Source organism: Pelodiscus sinensis, chromosome 29, assembly GCF_049634645.1.
Source record: "Pelodiscus sinensis isolate JC-2024 chromosome 29, ASM4963464v1, whole genome shotgun sequence".
Taxonomy (NCBI): domain Eukaryota; kingdom Metazoa; phylum Chordata; order Testudines; family Trionychidae; genus Pelodiscus; species Pelodiscus sinensis.
The window spans coordinates 1,455,377-1,473,708 of NC_134739.1; the positions used below are offsets into that span (position 1 = coordinate 1,455,377).

General features: G+C 52.0%; 1 protein-coding gene across 5 annotated transcripts in view; it reads left to right on the plus strand.

Annotated features, from left to right (window-relative positions):
• GPATCH8 (G-patch domain containing 8) overlaps positions 1 to 17,994 on the plus strand; it is a 99,288-nt gene extending 81,294 nt beyond the window's left edge. For all 5 annotated transcript variants that reach the window (XM_075911254.1, XM_075911255.1, XM_075911257.1 and 2 more), the window contains 2 exons: positions 10,598 to 10,728; positions 11,831 to 17,994. In XM_075911254.1, coding sequence (XP_075767369.1) covers positions 10,598 to 10,728; positions 11,831 to 15,698 — 3,999 coding nt within the window. In that variant the 3' untranslated portion in view covers positions 15,699 to 17,994. The remainder of the gene's footprint in view (positions 1 to 10,597; positions 10,729 to 11,830) is intronic.
• Positions 17,995 to 18,332: the final 338 nt, after the last annotated feature.

Below are 18,332 nucleotides of genomic sequence, written 5' to 3' on the forward strand. Positions count from 1 at the left end.
TTAGTGTCATCCGCAAACTTGCTGAGGGTGCAATCCATCCCCTCATCCAGATCATTAATAAAGCTATTGAACAAAACCGGTCCTAGAACCGAACCTTGGGGCACTCCACTAGAAACCGACCGCCATCCTGACATCGAGCCATTGATCACTACCCGCTGGGCCCGGCCTTCTAGCCATCTTTCTATCCATCTTACCGTCCATTTATCCAATCCACATTCCCTTAACTTGCTGGCAAGAATATTGTAGGAGACTGTATCAAAAGCCTTGCTAAAGTCAAGGTACATCACACCCACTGACTTTCCCACGTCCACCGAGCCAGTTAGCTCATCATAGAAGCTAATCAGATTGGTCAAGCACGACTTGCCCTTTGTGAATCCATGCTGACTATTCCTAATCACTTTCCTCTCAACCAAGTGCCTCAAAATGGATTCCTTAAGGATCCCTTCCATGATTTTTCCAGGAACTGAGGTAAGACTGACCGGCCTATAGTTCCCTGGATCATCCTTCTTCCCTTTTTTGAAGATGGGCACTACATTTGCCTTTTTCCAATCATCTGGGATTTCTCCCGATCTCCATGACTTTTCAAAGATAATAGCCAAAGGCTCCTCAATGACATTTGCCAACTCCCTCAGTACCCTCGGATGCACTCAGTCCGGACCCATGGATTTATGTACGTTTAGCTTTTCTAAATAGTTCCTAACCTGTTCTTTCCCCACCACGGGCTGTCCATCTTCATCCCATCTTGGGTCACTTAGCGCAGAAGTCCAGGAGCCGACCTTGTCCGTGAATACAGAGGCAAAGAAAACATTGAGTACTTCAGCTTTCCCCACATCCTCTGTCACTAGGTTACCTCCTTCATCCATCAGAGGCCGCACACCCTCTCTGATCACCTTCTTCTTGTTAACATGCCTGTAGAAACCTTTCTTGTATCCTTCACATCCTTAGCCAGTCGCAATTCCATTTGCGCTTTCGCCTTCCTGATAACCCCCCGGCATTCCTGAGCTATACCTTTAAACTCCTCCCTGGTCATTTGTCCAAGTTTCCACTTTTTGTAAGCTTCCTTTTTGTGCTTAAGTTCACCAAGGATTTCCCCTGTAAGCCAATCCGGTCTCCTACCATGTTTGCTTCTCTTGCTACGCGTCGGGATGGTTTCTTTCTGTGCCTTCAGTAAGGCTTCTTTAAAATACTGCCAGCTGTCCTGGACTCCTTTCCCCTTCATGTTAACATCCCAGGGGATTCTGCCCATCAGATCTCTGAGGGAGTCAAAATCTGCTTTTTTGAAGTCCAAGGTGTGTATTTTACTACTCTTTTCTTCCTTTGGTCAGGATCCTGAAATCTACCATCTCATGATCACTGCTTCCCAGGTTGTCACCCACCTCCACTTCCCCTATTAGTTCCTCCCTGTTTGTGAGCAGAAGGTCAAGCTTATTATTTTGAGTAAGAAAACGGTGGATAATGCTGTGGGTTTTCTGCTATTTATTGCTCCTTAAAAAGCATTTTGGCTTCCTAGGAAAGACAGTTCCTCAAGCCCTGCCTTTTTTGGAGGGGAAAAATATGTCCTGAGCTCTCAACTTTCTTGCAGCATGAAATGGTAACTAGGTAGTAAAGCTCATAACAGAAAAGTCTCGTATGAATCTGTATTTAAGAAAGGAGTGGTGCTCTTGTTGATTAGTTTATGGATCTTAGAATTAGATGATGAGTTTTTGTTTAGGGATTTTAGATGGGAAAAAAGTAGTTTTAGCATAACAAAGATTGTTTATGGGCTAGTTTTCTGAAATTTTGAGGCCTTGTTTGTTGAAAAGTTTAAATTGACATCCAGTCATGGATTCCTCTAGATTTAGGCCTCGATGGCATTGGTTGTCCCTCTACCGATCATTTATCTGGGAGGGTGGTTTTATTAGTATTGCATTCCATTGGGGGTGTTGTGTTCATGTGCGCTACTTAGTTCACTTCTGGACTTTGAAAGAAGGGGCTAATTCGGGGTAGGCAATAATTTTTAATAGGGGGCCACTCCAAGATTTTGGCAAGTGGTTAAGGGTGCACTTGTTTGGAGGGGGGGGGTGCAGAAGGGAACTTGAGGTAGGGGACTGAGGTGTAGGAGGGGGTGAGGTGTCAGGGGAGTTTTGGTGAAGAAGGGGGCTGTGATCTGGGGCAGGGACTTGGGGTGCATGGTCCAGGAGGGGGTATCGGTGCAGGAGAGGATTTTGGCCTGGGGGAGTGGCTCTAAGAGGGAGTGCAAGTTCTGGGAGGGAGTTGACCTGAGTGAGGGGGGTACAGAGGGTTTAGGTGGTGACCTGAGGCAGAGGAATGGGTTGCAGGGTCGGGGAGGAAGGGGGAAAGGGATACAGAGGGTGTGGGGGGTGGCCTGGGGCAGGTAGTCAGAGGGGAGAGAGGGAGTGGGATGCCAGAGGCAGCCTGTGGCTGAGAGGCGCTTACCTGCAGAAACCTGAGGCAGACTGTCTGTTGCAGGCTGCTCGCTGCTCCCTGTGGCTCCGCTCTGGGCATGATGGGGAGGGAGGGAGAAGGCTTCCCCCACTGCCCCTGCTCCCAGCAAAAATCCTCCGCTCCCATTGGCCTGAAACTGAGAGGCTGGCTGCTGAGAGTGGAGATATTTTGCTGGGGGTGGGAAGAGCATGAGAAGTCTCCTTTCTCCCTCCCCAGCCGTCCAGAGCGGAGAGCAGCTGGCTTTTTCAATCGTGAGCTGTTCTCTGCCTAAGGCAGTGGTCTCCAACCTTCTTACACATGACTGAACAAGCCAAGATCTACTGCCCCGCCCTTCCCCCAAGCTCTGCCCCGTCCTTAAAGCCTGGCCCTGCCCTCTCTAGTCTCCTCCTCCCCATCACTTGCTATCCCCAACCCTTATACCGCTGCTTCTTTTTTTTTTTCAATCCTTTTGTAGGAGGAGGTTTGTCCAACATTTGGCCTGTCTAGACTGGACCAAATGTCAGAAAACCCCCTTCTTTTGGAAGCCCCCTTATTCCTCGTGGAAAGAGGAACATAGGGGTGACCGAAAGAGCATGTTTGCTCTTCTACTAAAAAAAGCGGAAGAACAAACGCAACCCTGGGTGCAGAAGAGGTTTTCTGGGATATCTCTGGAATCCTGAAAACTCCTGCAGTCTAAGTGTACCCTCCCTGGTTTGAAATAGGATGTGTAGGCTCTGGGGTGGGAGTGAGGGATTTGGGTGTGGGAAGGGGGGTGAGGTGCAAGCTCTGGGAGGAGATCTGGATGCAGGAAGAGGTGGAGAAGGGGATGCTGGCTCAGGGAGGGGGCTCCAGGCCAGGCAGTGTTGGGGTCAGATGGAGGGTTGGGGTACTAAGCAAGCCATTGGTTTGTGGATGTGAGGGTGCAGGAATTTGGGTTGCAGTATATGAGGGGCTCAGGGCAGGGGGTTCCAGAGTATGATAGGCTCAGATCTAGGGTTTGCGGGTAAGGGGGGGTGCAGGAGTGTTATGATGCTGTGGCCAGATGGGGGCTTGGCCCCAATTGGGGGTTTGTTAGCCAGGCTTCATTTTTAAATAAAATACTGTGTCAAACAAAAAGTTTCTGCATTGTCTTTATTTGTGAGAAGGGAAGGGAACCTGTTTTGAGTCAGGGGTCACTGACCCACAGAAAAGTCAGTTGGGGCCACACAAGTGAGATGCCAAAGAATAACTCCTCCAAAACCCCCCAAGCCTCACTAATGTGGCCCCAACTGTGCTTGTGGGAGCAGGGGACATGGTACTGGGGAAGGGTGCTAGTGGGTGCTGGGGCAGGGGACAGGGTGCCAGTGGGGGCAGGGTTCTGTGGCTTGGAGCAGGGGAAAGGGGACAGGGTTCTGCAGCAGGGGACAGGGTGCCAGTGCACCCGCCTTCTCCCAGGACTCTCCCCTGCAAAGGAGGGAAGCCCTGTCGCATGCCTCCTGTGGGGCTGGCGCACGCCTCTCACAGGACAGGGAAGCTGCCCCCTCCAGGCCCAAGTCCCCCTTCCTGCGGAGCGGCGAAACCCTTGCCCGCCCCCTCTGGGCCCCCCCCCCCACACACCTGTGGAGGAAGGAAGCCCTATCATGTGCCTCCTCTGGGGCTGGCATGAGCCTCCTGCAGAGCAGGGAAACCCCCACGCACACCCCTTCCACCACAGACCTGGGGCAAGGAAGCAGCCAGCGCATTTCCGGAACCCCCGGAAGTGATGCGCAGCTCAGGACTTCCATCCACCCAGCAGGAAGCCACCGCTACCTCTGTTGTCACTGGAGGTAGGTAGTGGGGCTCCTTGGGAGTGGGGGGAAATGGGGGGCCCGGAACGCCCCGCAATTGACCAGTCGATCGTGATCGACAGGTTGGGGACCATGGGCATAAGGATTCTGGCTGCGGGCTGGATCCGATGGCAGCCTCTTGCCCTCCTTTGGGCTAAGTGTTCATTTCATGTCAGGACTTTGTTCTGCACTTACCAAACTGCCAGCGAACAAAGACTTCTGGATCTTCTGTTCATTGTCATTTGTTTTTATAGGTTTGCAAACTGGTCTTTTGTGTTTGTCTTTTGTACTTGTCTATGAAACGTGTTAGCAATTAGCCATGTTTCCTGGCATTTGGCTACGTCCAAACTTTGTTTTTGCTTGAAAAATGTCATAATTTATTAGTACATATTAGGTTAGCCGGAGGAACTGACTACATCTAATGTTTCTTCTTTTGCATCTCCTTTGGTGCACTCCTGAAGACTGATGGTGCAGTACGGGCGAGTTGAAAATGCTCGGGCTAGCAGTTAAATCATCTTTCCATCCAGCAAAGCAGTAAAGCAAGTGAGCGAGCAGGGTGGCTGAATTAGGTTAAGCTTAACCTGAGTATTGTCTGTTGGTTTTAGAAGAAGTAGGCCACATGTCCTATTGTCCAGTATTCACACGTCATTGTTGTCAAGAACATATGCCAAATGAAATTCCCATTATGCTACTGTTTGCTTCTATTTGCTCACTGCTTGAGAGAGTCGACAGCAGAGGGAAGCTTTTGTATGGATAGCTAGCGCCTCTGGAACACACTCTGAGTTTGTATGCCCGCCTTCATGTCTGTAGAAAATCAGGGTGGTTTTCCTGAAGGCGCAGCTGTTGGGACACTGTTGATTTGTCTCAGACAGGAATTACTGTTGTCTGCTCACATTGCAGGTAAAGATCCAGGTCAGTGGTCAGTGCCGCCTTTGTCTACTGTGTGGTATGTTAGTGTGGGGGGGGGACATGGCGTGGCTCGCTTCCCAATCCAGAGTGCTAGTACAGAGGGGAAGGAGCAGTGCTAAAGGACGGGTTCCTCGCCTGGCTAAACTGCCGGTGTAATAAAAACTGGGCTGTGTGCCAGGCAACGGCAGCCATGTTTGAACCTGTGACTCTAGGGAGCTTGCCTTTCCTTCTCGAGGTGGGTGTTTAAATCCACATCTGAGGGATGTTGGTGGGTTTCTGGGAGTTGTATTCACTCGCCGTCTACTCGTACAGAGTGAAAAGTTGTGATTTCTTGTATTGTAAATAGCTGGGTCATTTCCCCAAGTGGATGACAAATCCAGACATTTGGCATCAAACCCCAGTTCAATTGGTTTGCCACCCGTTGGCGACTTTTACGTTCCTGGAGCATTAGGTAAGCAGTTTAAATTGGATAAAAAAGCTGATTCCGTTGTGTAGCCTGTTCTTCCTCTAGGAAGAAATTTACTATTCATTATTTAACATAGTCCCCCACTTCCCAAGCCCTAAGTTCTTTTCACCCTCGTCCAAGTAGCCTTTATTCCAGGTGGGATCGTTGCTGTGTGTGTGTATGTACGTGCTTTCCCTTCCTCTTATTCCCAAAACAGCCTTTTCACTTTGATGGAACAGCTGCTGCTTCAGTTTAGTTTGCAGAGACACTGAGAGCTTGTGTAGTAATGTTTGCTTTGATTTGTTTTCTCTTTCCACTCTTCTTATATTTTTGCTTTCTTTTTTTCTTTGTGATGTGACATTCTCAGCTGATGTGTTGAAAGCAAATCCTAATTTTGGAGAACAGATCACAAGAGTGAGTGTCCTTCTACTAGTGTCTGTAGCTGTACTTCTTTCTTTTAATTTGGTGTGTGCACATGTCTTCCCTTCTGAAAGCTCAGCCATGCTTAGTAAATATTACTAGGTAAGAGACCCCTTTCCCTGTCTTGTGAAATCTTCATCTCTTTCACAAAGCAATGTTCACTTTACATTGGGTCAAATCACGTCCTCACATTTGAGCCCTTTGGATTTTCAGATCCCAGCCTGTGAAGAATCTCTCTGTAGCTCTGCTCTAAGCAAGAGTCAGCCTTTGGGAAATGTTACTTTGAATTAAACAGTTTTTCAGTTTTAGGCCGAGGGTTTTCAGAAGTGACTGCGGATTGTAGGAGCTCCACGTGAGCCCCCTTACAAGAATGGGTTTTTCAGAGGCGAGTGCTCCACTCTTTCTGAAAGCCGGGTCCTTTAAAGTGTCTCAGTTTGGGCCCCAAAAAACAGGCAGCCAGATTCACTAGTCCATGTTGAAAACCAGAGCTGCTTGCTGACCGTCTGCGTGGGTCAGGACGCCGCCCATACGCTCACTGTGTCTGCAAGCTGAGGCTACGTCTGCACGATGAGAAAAGGTCGAATTCATGAAGGTTGACTTTGTAACACTTCATCTGGTGACGTCGAAGGTGCATATTCTCACTGTGCGTGAGAATTGGATGCAGGTTGAAGTGGTGCATGCCCAGTGGGGAGGCTGCCATCGCCTTTGAGAGCTATGCACTGTGGGTAACTCTCACATTGCCTGTGCCCCTTTGCACTCTGGGTTATTCTCCCAGTGCCCACTGGGCCAAAACTGTGCAGGGGAGTTCTGGGTACATGTTATCAGTGTCCCATGATGCACTCATTCTCCTCGCCTTCCCCCACCCCCACCCCCACCCCAGCTTGAAATCAACAGCAAACAGTCTTTTCGCACCCTTGTTTCCCTTGGTTATCTGTGCAGAGGCTATAGCTAGCTACATGGGCATGGAACCCATCGTGGGTCCCCTTGTGCATCAAGCCATGATGATGTTCGCCATGGTGCGACTAATGCTGGAGTTTGGCCAGAGCGTATTGGGCCCACCACAATGAGGAAAAATCTCGGGAGGCCAGGAACAGACTCTTCTGGGGTGGGCAGACGGGCAAGCCCAGGCTGCGTTGTGGTTATGGGGCGGTCGGGCAAGCCCAGGCTGCGTTGTGGTTATGGGGCGGTCGGGCAAGCTCAGGCTGCGTTGTGGTTATGGGGCGGTCGGGCAAGCTCAGGCTGCGTTGTGGTTATGGGGCGGTCGGGCAAGCTCAGGCTGCGTTGTGGTTATGGGGCGGTCGGGCAAGCCCAGGCTGCGTTGTGGTTATGGGGCGGTCGGGCAAGCTCAGGCTGCGTTGTGGTTATGGGGCGGTCGGGCAAGCCCAGGCTGCGTTGTGGTTATGGGGCAGACGGGCAAGCCCAGGCTGCGTTGTGGTTATGGGGCAGACGGGCAAGCCCAGGCTGCGTTGTGGTTATGGGGCGGTCGGGCAAGCCCAGGCTGCGTTGTGGTTATGGGGCGGTCGGGCAAGCCCAGGCTGTGTTGTGGTGCAGGTATGGGGCGGTCAGCAGTGGCTGCAAAACTTCCGGAAGTGTATGCAGCCACTTGCATGGAAGTTTGTGAATTGCTTCCCCTGCCCTGAAGCACAAGGATACCAGCCCGAGACCGGCTCGGACAGTGGAGAAGCACGTGGCAGTTGCCCTGCGGAAGCCTGCAGCACCGGACAGCTGGAAGTCAGTTCGGAGTTGGGGGAACCTACTGTTGTGATCCAAGTGGCCCAGGCAGTCAAGACCCTTCTGCTACAGAACATTGGTGCCCAAGGAGTGGGGGTGCCTGTCCATGTAGGCTGCCATGCAGTCCACCCTGTCCCCCAGAGATGACCAGACACTCTCCTGGTGCTTCGCTCCAGCCCCTGCCTGGTCTGTTCACGCGCTCCGCTCGCATCTCCTCCAGCGATGTTCCCTGCTGAGCTGGCAGGCTGCACTTGTTCCTTACACGTTTCGCCCTGCTCCGGTTTCGCCTGTGGATTTGTGCCAGCTGGTGGGGTGAGGGGATGTGCAACAGGCTCACTGCTTTCCCTGCTGGAATAAAAGTGAAGGGCAGACTTTACAGGAGGGATGTTGTAGAGGGCACAGCCTAATCGGTTAGAATAAAAGGCAGATCTGCCTAAAGACCGTGGGGATGTGTAATGTACAAGGCCACAGTTACGCTTTTAAGCTCCCACTATGCAGCAGGTTCGCCTAAGGGAGCAGATGGGTTTGGTTTGGTGGCAGGCATGGTAAGGGACAGGCTGGGGCACCAGTCTGTGAGGGGCAGCAGAGTGGGGCAGGGGCTTATGTGGTGTCCATGTGTTCAGCACCTCCCTGTTTGCTGGAAAAGTGCAGCTTTCTCTTCCCACAAGAGCGGGACGGGGGGTGTCCAGACATGGGGGCAGGGCAGGGGCTCGCGTGGTGCCTGTGTCCAGCACCCCCGTTTGCCGGAAGAGTGCAGCGCTCTCTTCCTGCAGGAGCTCCCTGGCTGCAGGCCCAGTGGCTGCCACAGATTGCACCCGATCGCCTTAACGTGAACTCACCAGAAGTGCGCTCCCAGGACCAGCACCCGCCAGCCGCCCTGGGAGGGGGGGATTGTCTTGATGACAAGCGTCGCCCCGCTCGCCTGCCAGCCGTTCTCCGCCTCCATGCGTCTGCACCAGGCTGCCTGAGAAGCAATGGTCCCGCTAATCTTTTTCATCCATGGGTGGATTTTTTTCCATCCATGTACAGAATAAATTTGTTCTGTGCGCCAAGGCAAGTGCGCGTGCTCCCCAGTAGAAACGAACACCCAGCTGTGGGCGCTCTGCTGGGCGGCATTGGAATCTCTCCCGAGAGGCCGCAGGCGCGCCCGGCCTGCAAGGAGCCCTGCTGAGAGGTGTCTTGGGAGCCACCCATGAATAGGCTTGGGAGGCTGGTCAGGTCCCTCCCAATGCTCCCGCTATTTTTTTTGTCTGTGTGGAATACATTTTGTTCTGGGCACTGAGGCATGTGCATATGGGCACCACCAATAAACACGTTGCCAGCTGTGGGCAGCTCTGAATACTTTGCTAATGAGCTGGGTGGCACCTGAATTTCTCCTGGGCGGCTGCCCAAGCTTTCAGCTCAGGGAGCACTCCTCCTCCTCTTCTCTTCCCCCCCCCCTCTCCCCCCCAGAAGCAGCATGTGTGTAGCAAGGCTCCAGTCTGTCCGTCCTCTCTGGGTAGGATTGCGCCTCCGCTCCTTGATTTTTCACTCAGCACTGCTGGGCGTCCCTGGCATAGCCTTTCTCCTCCCTGCCCTGTGAGGTCTTGGCATAGGGATCAGTTGTTTGTTTTCTGGACCAAAGTTCTGCAAGAACAGATTTCTCTCCCCACTTAGCAATGAGGTCCCGGCTCTCCTGCACACTCCATGTCAGTGCTCATCTGCAACTCTGGGAACTCCAGGTCAGGTGAGCTGCTTGCTCTAAGGTCTGCTTGCCACCTGGCCATACAGGAAATTAAATTAATATTTTCCCTGGGGTTTCCTTGTCCACCTGAAGAGCAGTAGAGTTGAAAGTCCTGGCCAGAGCAGTCACCATGGGGCATTGTGGGACACCTCCCGGAAGCTACGAACATGGACATTCATAGTGCTGCGTCTGCACTGTTACAAAGTTGACCAAGCAGCGTCAAATTTAACACTTACTCCTTGGGCGAGCAGGAGAAATCGACTTGAACGGCCTTTGAAGTCGATGGAAAGGGCTTGGCGGGATGAACTCGCTGTTTAGAAAATCGACCTAATGTGGCTAAGTTCGACCTAGACTCCCAGTGTAGACCAGGCCTGAGATTTTCAAAGCTGCCCCATGGATTTGGACAGCCCAGTCCCTATTCAAGTGAATGGGCTGTGGCCCTCATGCTCGCCTAAGGGCTTTGAAAATCACTCGTATTTCAAGAAAATATGAAACTACTCGGGTGCAGCTCTGGTCCCCTTTCCATCGCAAGCTTCAAGTCTGTGGCGCTCCAGTAGCCAGCCCCACCTCGGAGTCTTTTTTCAGTGACTTACTAAGAAATTCACAGGAAAGTGGCTTACTGCTTATGCTACAAATTCCTTCTGTGTTGTGTAAACTCCCTCTCGTAATGAGTTCAGTTGTAGTAACTCCCCTCCCCCAACTGTAATTTGTACATTGCTTTTCAAAGTATGTTTCTGGATAATTTTTCTGCACTTGCTAATCCCTTTTCTTTCTTTGGCATTTACTGTCAGACATCTGTCAGGCACTGTCGAGTATATTTGCAACCTTGCAAGAACAGCAGAGTCAGGTCATTTTTTTTCTCCCAGACTTTGCTTGTTTCTTTGAAATCCACTTTATTGTACATGTTAAAGTGTGTAACCCCTGAGTGGAATAGCAAGTATGAGGTGGAACAGGCATTTTTCCATTTCACTGCTGGGCGCTGGCACTGTCCCGTTTGGCTTGGTGGGCTAAGACATTGTTGTCCCATCTGAGCTCAGTACGTTTGTACTGCCTGGTGGGGCTGGCACCACACTGCACTTTCTGGTACTACAGTAGAGAGCCACTAATGCCCTGATTCACTTGCCTTTTCACTTGCCACAGAGGTTGAAAGATCTCAAGCAAAGGGAATTTGCTCGCAATGTCTCTTCAAGATCTCGTAGAGATGAGAAGAAGCAAGAGAGAGCCCTCCGGCGTTTACACGAGCTGGCTGAGCAGAGAAAGCAGTCTGAATGGTGAGTGGTGGAGATTCGTGGCTATAGCTCGGGCGGGAGGGGGAACCTCAGGGCTGGGGGCCAGGTGCAGCCCCTGGCTTGCCTGGATCTGGCCCCCTCGGCTCAGGACCCCCTCTGGCATCGAGGAGCCCCCCTGCTGCCCCATCGCGAGGTTGGAGCACACAAAGTCTACTAGGCGGTGCCCCCAGGCTCTGGTGTGTGAGGGAATGTGGGGAGGGTCTTTCGCCTTCTCAGTCGGGGGCCACGTCAGGGAGGGAGGGCGCTCTGGTTTTGTTTCTCACTTGTGTGCAGACCCCAGCTGATTTTTCTGTGGCTCAGTGGCCCCCTGTCCAAAAAAGGTTCCCCACCCCTGCGATAGCTGGACAGCACAGACATGAGTGTCCCCTTGTCTCAGCCTCTCTTTTTTTTTCTGTTGATGTTCAGATGAGTAAATTAATCCCTATGCAAAACGGGCGCTTGTCTTCCCTACCAGCTAGAGATGACAGCTCTTCAGTATGAAAGAATGCAAGACATTGGGCAGCACTGATTGCTCTAATATCAGTAAGCCGTTCCTGGCACCTTAGAGTATGTCTACACATGCACCCTAGTTCGGACTAGGGATGCAAATGCAGGCATTTGAAATAGCTAATGAAGCGGGGATATAAATATCCGGCACTTCATTAGCATGATCTCGCTGCATGCTAGTTTGAATCACAGCAGATTCGAACCAGGACGTGAGCGCCGGGACGCGTTAGTTCGAACCACCCCCCTTGGTTTGAACTAACGGAAATGCAAATGTCAGAGGCAGGGGAAATTGCCTTTGTAGTGTGTTCAAGCCCAAGTTGATGTGATCAAACTCCAGTTCAGCTGTCTCCCTTTGCAAGCGGGTGATACAATTCCGGGTGTAGAAGAATGGCTGCTTTTAAATCCATGATTGAATGATATGGGAGATTAAAGTGTTCCCCTCCGGGTTTCTGTGTTTTAATGTATTTATTGTGCACTTAATTTTTAATTCCCTGTATGCCTGTTATTAGCATAATTAAGAGAAATGGAGGTTTGAGGCCACCCGTGGCTCTGATGTGAATCTCTAATCAGCCTTCCCCTCTTTCAAACAACTCTGTAGTGCTCCTGGGAGTGGGCCCATGTTCAAACCTACCACTGTGGCTGTGGATGAAGAAGGTGGGGATGATGACGATGCAGCAGCAGCACCTAACAGCAGCTCTTCCATCCACACAACTTCTAGCCAGGCCGCAGAAATCGCCACGGACAGAGGAGTCCTGAGCACTGGGCAAGCGAGCAGCGCGGTGCTGTTCAGCCAGATGCCCCTCCAGACCACCCAGGCAGTCAGTTTTGGCATTAAGAACAATCTGGGCGCTCCACTGCAGAAGATCGGGGTGTCGTTCTCATTTGCCAAGAAGGCTCCAGTAAAGCTTGAGTCAATAGCATCTGTTTTCAAGGACCATGTGGAGGAATCGAGCCCCACTGATGGAACCAAAACTGACGAGAGAGCCTCCTCCGACCAGGGGACTTTGCAGAAGACTGGTGAAGCCGAGAACACACACAGTCCTGACAACAGAGTGGAGGAGGATGACCAGCATGAACGGGACAGTGGTGCTCTTGCCACTACATTATCTAAGTTAAAAAAGATGAGAAGAGAAGATGGACCAGTGCCAGTTGAGCCAGAATATTATCATTATATTCCCCCAGCCCATTGTAAAGTAAAACCAAACTTCCAGTTCCTGCTTTTCATGAAGTCCACTGAGCAAATGGAAGCAGGAAACGGAGGTAAAAAAACTGTGCATGAAAGTAAAAAGAGTAATTCTCCGAAACCCAGAACCTCCAAGCACCTAGAAAAAGCAGCTGAGTGCACTGTGCAGCCGGAGGAGCCAAGTGCAGCTGAACTTACAGAGCAGGGAACCAAAACAGAAGCAAAAGAAATTCCAGAAAATGCAAGTGTACAGGAAAGCCAGCCGTGCACAGAAAGTGACCCCCCAGAACAAGACACTACTGAAGAAGCCGCTCAGCCTATCCCAAGTGGTAAAGAAGTTGTTGAGGGACCAAAGCACCCAATGGGACCCTTTTTCCCTGTGTTGAGTAAAGATGAAAGCACTACTTTGCAGTGGCCTTCAGAACTTCTGATATTCACCAGGGCAGAGCCATCTGTTTCCTATAGCTGTAACCCTTTGTATTTCGATTTTAAGCTGTCACGCAACAAAGATGCTAAAGCAAAAGGGATAGAAAAACCTAAAGACGCGTTAGGTCTGTCTAAGGAAAATCTACAGGTCACGGAATGTGGTGACATAAGCAAAAGCAAGGAAAAAGGAAGCATAGCTAACAGTTCTGCTGTCAAACCAGAAACTAAACTCGTGGCTGCCTGTGGTACCCAAAGCAAGCAGGAGTCTAACTTGGCAAGCATTAGCAAGCTGGAAGAAGCAGATGACAGTAGTAAAACTCTAACCAATAAAAAAGACAAGGTTGGGAAATCCCACAAACATAAAAAGAAAAAGAAGCACAAAAAGTCCAGCAAGCACAAACGTAAACACAAGGAAGAAGCAGAAGAGAAAAGCCGCAAAACAGACGTGAGGGAGGAAAAGCCTAAGAAACGGAAGAAACACAAACACAAAAAAAGCAAACCCTCTGTCCTTCCTGAAGCCGAGCGGGGGCTCAACCCTGATGTGCCTGACGACGGGACCCGTTTGCAGAAGAAAAAACCCTGCTTCCAGGGCGCTCAGCGGAAGATGCTTTCTGCAGAAGAAGGGGCAAGTAGCAAGAGAGAGGACAGCGGGAACTCTTCCCAAGAGCACAGCAGCAAAAAACCCAAGACTGACCTGCAGCAACAGTCTTGTGCCTCGAGGCGGCGGGGTTCTGCACCTTCCCTTGGCAGGTCCAGCCACAGGAGCCGGCAGAGCAGTGGGGACTACGACAGCGATGAAGGCTCTCACCGAAAAGACTCCCGACAGAAATCCGTGTCCCAGTACAGTGATGAGTACGACTCTGGTAGCGACCACTCCAGAAGCCGTTCCAGGTCAGGGCGAAGGCATTCTTCTCGCAGGTCCTCCCGAAGGTCGTACTCCACGAGTTCTGACGCCTCGTCAGACCACAGTCGGTACAGTCGCAGGAGAAGTTACTCCGACGATAGCTATAGTGACTACAGTGACAGGTCACGGTGTCATTCCAAGAGGTCTCATGACTCCGAGGATTCTGACTACACCAGCTCCAAGCACAGAGCGAAAAGGCACAAGTACTCCTCCTCGGACGATGACTACAGCCTTAGCAGGAGCAGGTCGAGAAGTCGGAGCAGGAGCCGAACCCACCCGAGGGGAAGGTCCAGAACGAGAAGCCGGGGTAGAACACGGAGCAGCAGTCGCAGTCGCAGCAAGAGGAGAAGTCGCAGCGGAACTGGCCGCAGTTGGAAACGGAGCCGGAGCTACAGCAGAGATCGCAGCCGGAGCACGAGGAGCCACTCGCAGAGATCCCTTTCCAGAAAGGGCTCTCGGGACCACGAGAGCCCTGAAGACAGGCGATCTGGCCGAAGAGACTTCATCAGATCCAAGATCTACCGCTCCCAGTCCCCTCACTATTTCAGAGCGGGCCGCCGGGAAGGGTCTCTGAAAAGAGAGAGCCGAGGGGAGGGGGCAAAGGCAGTGAGCGCTCTCCCCCAGAGCAGCTGTAGCTCCGGCTTGGGGAAGGCTCCTGACAGCGACTGTGCTCCGGAGGAAAGGAACTCGGTCACAGCAAAGCTGCTGCTGGAAAAGGTTCAGTCCAGGAAGGTTGAAAAGAAGCCCGGTGCTAACGAGGAAGGGCCAGCAGGGGCAGGCAAGGTGGGGATAAAACTTAAAGATCCTCCCCAGGGGTATTTTGGCCCTAAGCTTCCTCCCTCTCTAGGGAACAAACCAGTTCTCCCTTTGATTGGGAAGCTGCCTACAACCCGAAAGCCAAGTGCGAAGCGCTGCGAAGAGGCGGGCCTGGAGAGAGGGGAGGAGCAGGAGGTGTCGGAGCCGGAGGACGCTTCCCAGGGGAGCGGCGGGGACAGTCAGTCGGTCGGCCTTCCCTTGCTGGAAGAAGAGGTGGTTCTGCTGCAGGACAAGCCTCTGGAAGAACAGAAATGTGCTGAGCCTGTCGTGGAAACCCCGCCTGTTCCTCTTGACCTGCAGGTGCTGCCTGAGTGCTACAGCTCTGCCGAGCTGGTGGTGCCGCCCCGCTATCTCCCTGAGCCCGGGGAGGGCGACGCCCTGGCGCCGGGGGAGAGCGGGACCCCGCCTGGCCCTGCAGAGCCCAGCATGCTGCCCTTGGTCCCCGAGGTGGAACACTTCCCGGCTTATGTAGCTCAGGGCGGGGAGCCGAGCCTGGACGGAGACCCAGACGGCGCAGAGGACGCTTCCCTAGCGCCGTTGGAGAGCCAGCCCATCACCTTCACGCCAGAGGAGATGGAGAAGTACAGCAAGCTCCAGCAAGCCGCACAGCAGCACATCCAGCAGCAGCTTCTCGCAAAGCAGGTCAAGCCCTTCCCAGCGTCAGCAGCGCTGGCCCCCGCAGCACCTGCGCTGCAGCCCATCCACATTCAGCAGCCCGCGGCCGCCTCCGCCACCTCCATCACGACAGTGCAGCACGCCATCCTGCAGCACCACGCCGCCGCGGCCGCCGCCGCCATCGGCATCCACCCCCACCCGCACCCCCAGCCTCTGGCGCAGGTGCACCACATCCCCCAGCCGCACTTGACCCCCATCTCCCTGTCCCATCTAACCCACTCCATCATCCCAGGGCACCCTGCCACCTTCCTCGCCAGCCACCCCATCCACATCATCCCCGCCTCGGCGATCCATCCCGGGCCCTTCACCTTCCACCCTGTTCCCCATGCTGCTCTGTACCCAACGCTGCTTGCCCCTCGCCCTGCCGCCGCTGCCGCCGCTACAGCTTTGCATCTTCACCCCTTGCTGCACCCCATTTTCTCAGGGCAGGACTTGCAGCACCCTCCCAGTCATGGCACATGAAGGGTGACTCGGCCTGAGAACAGAGACTCGCGCCTTTCCAAAAGGGGGCGAAGCTGATCCAGCTGCCAGGTGAGATCTGCACTTTTCCTTTCCCTCTTAGCCTGCAAGGAAGTGGGCCTGGCTGGAAGGCCGTGCACACGGTGCGGCAGCTCCCTTTTGTGCATTTGTTTCCTGTTCGCGATGTTCTCCTGCCCACGTCTGAGAGAACGTTTCTGTAGCAGCATCCCGGCCCAGAGGAGTCCTCTCAAATTCACAGACGATGGTTTGTGAAAGATTTTTTCTGTATTCTTACGGCTGCCTTCATCTTCCTTCTGCCCTCTTGTAAATGACATACAGTATTTCATACTGTGGCTAATGGCTGTCTGTCCCAAACCCTTGTAATGAGGTCTAATTAAAATGGTCTACATGATTGACTCCTGCTTGTAATCAGTGATGCAGCATGTGTAAAACATTTACTAACTGACAGCCTGTGGCCTGCCAAGAGGACTTCTCCGGCATGGCATTGCCAATCCCGGCTTGCCAGGGCAGTGCCCGATTTGTGGACGAGTTCTTGGCAACTGATGCCCAATACCACATTGCTAATGTGAGCAGCGAAGGTGAAAATGAGATTTAATTTTTAAAGTTTTGCTGAACAAGAGAGCTCTATGTTCAAAGCTTGGGCCCGTCTCTGTCCTGCATTAGCAGTCTGCTCCCAGGTGAGGACTGTATGCCGAAGCCTTTTGTGTGAAACAGAGAGGTGCTTTCAAATTGCTGGCTTGTGACTGTGGTCTCTGCTTTGACCACTGGACTCTTGAGAGAGGGGTCTCGTGCTCCAGTCTCCCAAAGTGTGTGAAAGAGGCATCTGCTTGAGAATGAAAGGAAAAATCCCTTCCAGAGCTGAAGCCGTATGGGGGACTGGAACCCAATAACTATCTGGAGAAATTAACCAGGATATGTAAAGTGTATTCTTTACTCTGTAATATTGATGTTTCTTTATTAATTTATAGGATTTTTAAAATGTAAACACTTGCACTGAACTCTGTAAACGTAAAAATGCTGCTTTTTGTAGCTCATACAAAGGTTACATATTTGTAGTATACTGCAATAATATTTTTTACAGCCAGTTCTTTTAGTGGTACATGTTCTGGTGGCTTTTGTGTAAATATGTTTGCTGTGTAGTTGAAATAAGACACTTGTAAAGGTTAAACTCCTCATTTCGGCTAGATACAAAATGACTAAGCATGTATATTTTATCAGACTCATGTATTTTTGAAGTTTTTATGTACTATAAAATGTAAAAAAAAATCTTCATTTAGCATTTTGCTGAAGGGAAATGTGAGGCTTGGAATAAATGCAGTGCATTGAAGACATGGGTGCCTCTAACAGCTAATGAATTGCATCGCACTGGAAGGGGTTTCTAACGCGCTGTACAAAGGAGACCTCGGCGTATGTGGCATGCACACGGTCCACAGCTGCGCTGCCGGCTTCCTAGGAGCCTGACCCTGAGGGTAGAGTCGGGAAATTGGGCTAAGTTCCACATGGCCCAGAACTGTCCATGTTTGTTCTGGGGTGAACCACTGACTTGCAGATGTCGCCCTCGCTCTTCCCAGGCCACACGGACCTTGGCTTTGAACCGGGCCGTCTCCTTTCTGGAGGGGGCGCTGTGGAAACTCAATTGGATTCCTCTCACCTGAGGATTGGCCAGGGTTTCTTCCTTGGTCTGCGGATCAGCCCCTTGCCTAGAGAGGACTGGCTCTGGAAGTGGGGTCCCTCGGCATCAGCCCTGCCAAGCGCTCTGCTGTAGTTCATTTTTCAAATGTCTGAGTAGGGAGCCAGCCGTTCTCCCCCCGCTCTATATGGGAAACGTGGCCTTTGCCCTCAGAGCAGAGACGGAGCCACAAGCATTCCTGCCCTGCCCTGTCCTCCCCTGAAAGCCAGTGGAACTGCCACATCTGAGGGGTAAATTCACAGTAATTGGAGCCTGGGGCTTCTCGCTTAGAAAGAGAGCTGCATTTTGAACCAATAGCACTGGAAAAAATCACCTGTTAACAGAGGGACTCAATTTTTAATTGCTGTAAATATTTTGCAGCTCCGGCATGAGTGTTTCAGTGCTGCGCTTCATTAGCTTTTAGATTCAGTGCGCGTGTTCCGGCACCATACAAGTGGCCGCCGCGGGAGGCTGACTCAGAATGAACCTGTCGTTGCTTACCGGACTGTATTTAACTGTCACGTACGAGAGAGACGCTGTAAAATGAGGGGAAAAACTTTCTAATAAACCAATGATTTGTGGGAATGGGGGTGCTCCCCTCACACACGAGACCTTCTTGCAGCTGGTGGTGAATCTTAGTAGGGACACGCCCCATTTTCATCGTTTTCCTAGAGAAGAAATCTCCGACTGCACCGGGGACTCTCCCAGCGAGGGCTTGTTTGATTATGTAAATGGAAAATTTTAGTCTCAGTTCCCACCAGAGCCGCTGGAGTTTTCTGCCCACCTTAGCCGGGGGAGCTGAAATCTCCTTTCCTCAAGCAACAGGCTGGGTCCAGCAGCCCTGCTCTGGAGAAAGCAGAGCAGCAGCGGCTCTGGGCCCCTGACACTGTCCAAGGCTGGGCCATGGCTCTCGTCACTGGAGCTGGTGACCTGTGGTGCAGCCAGTT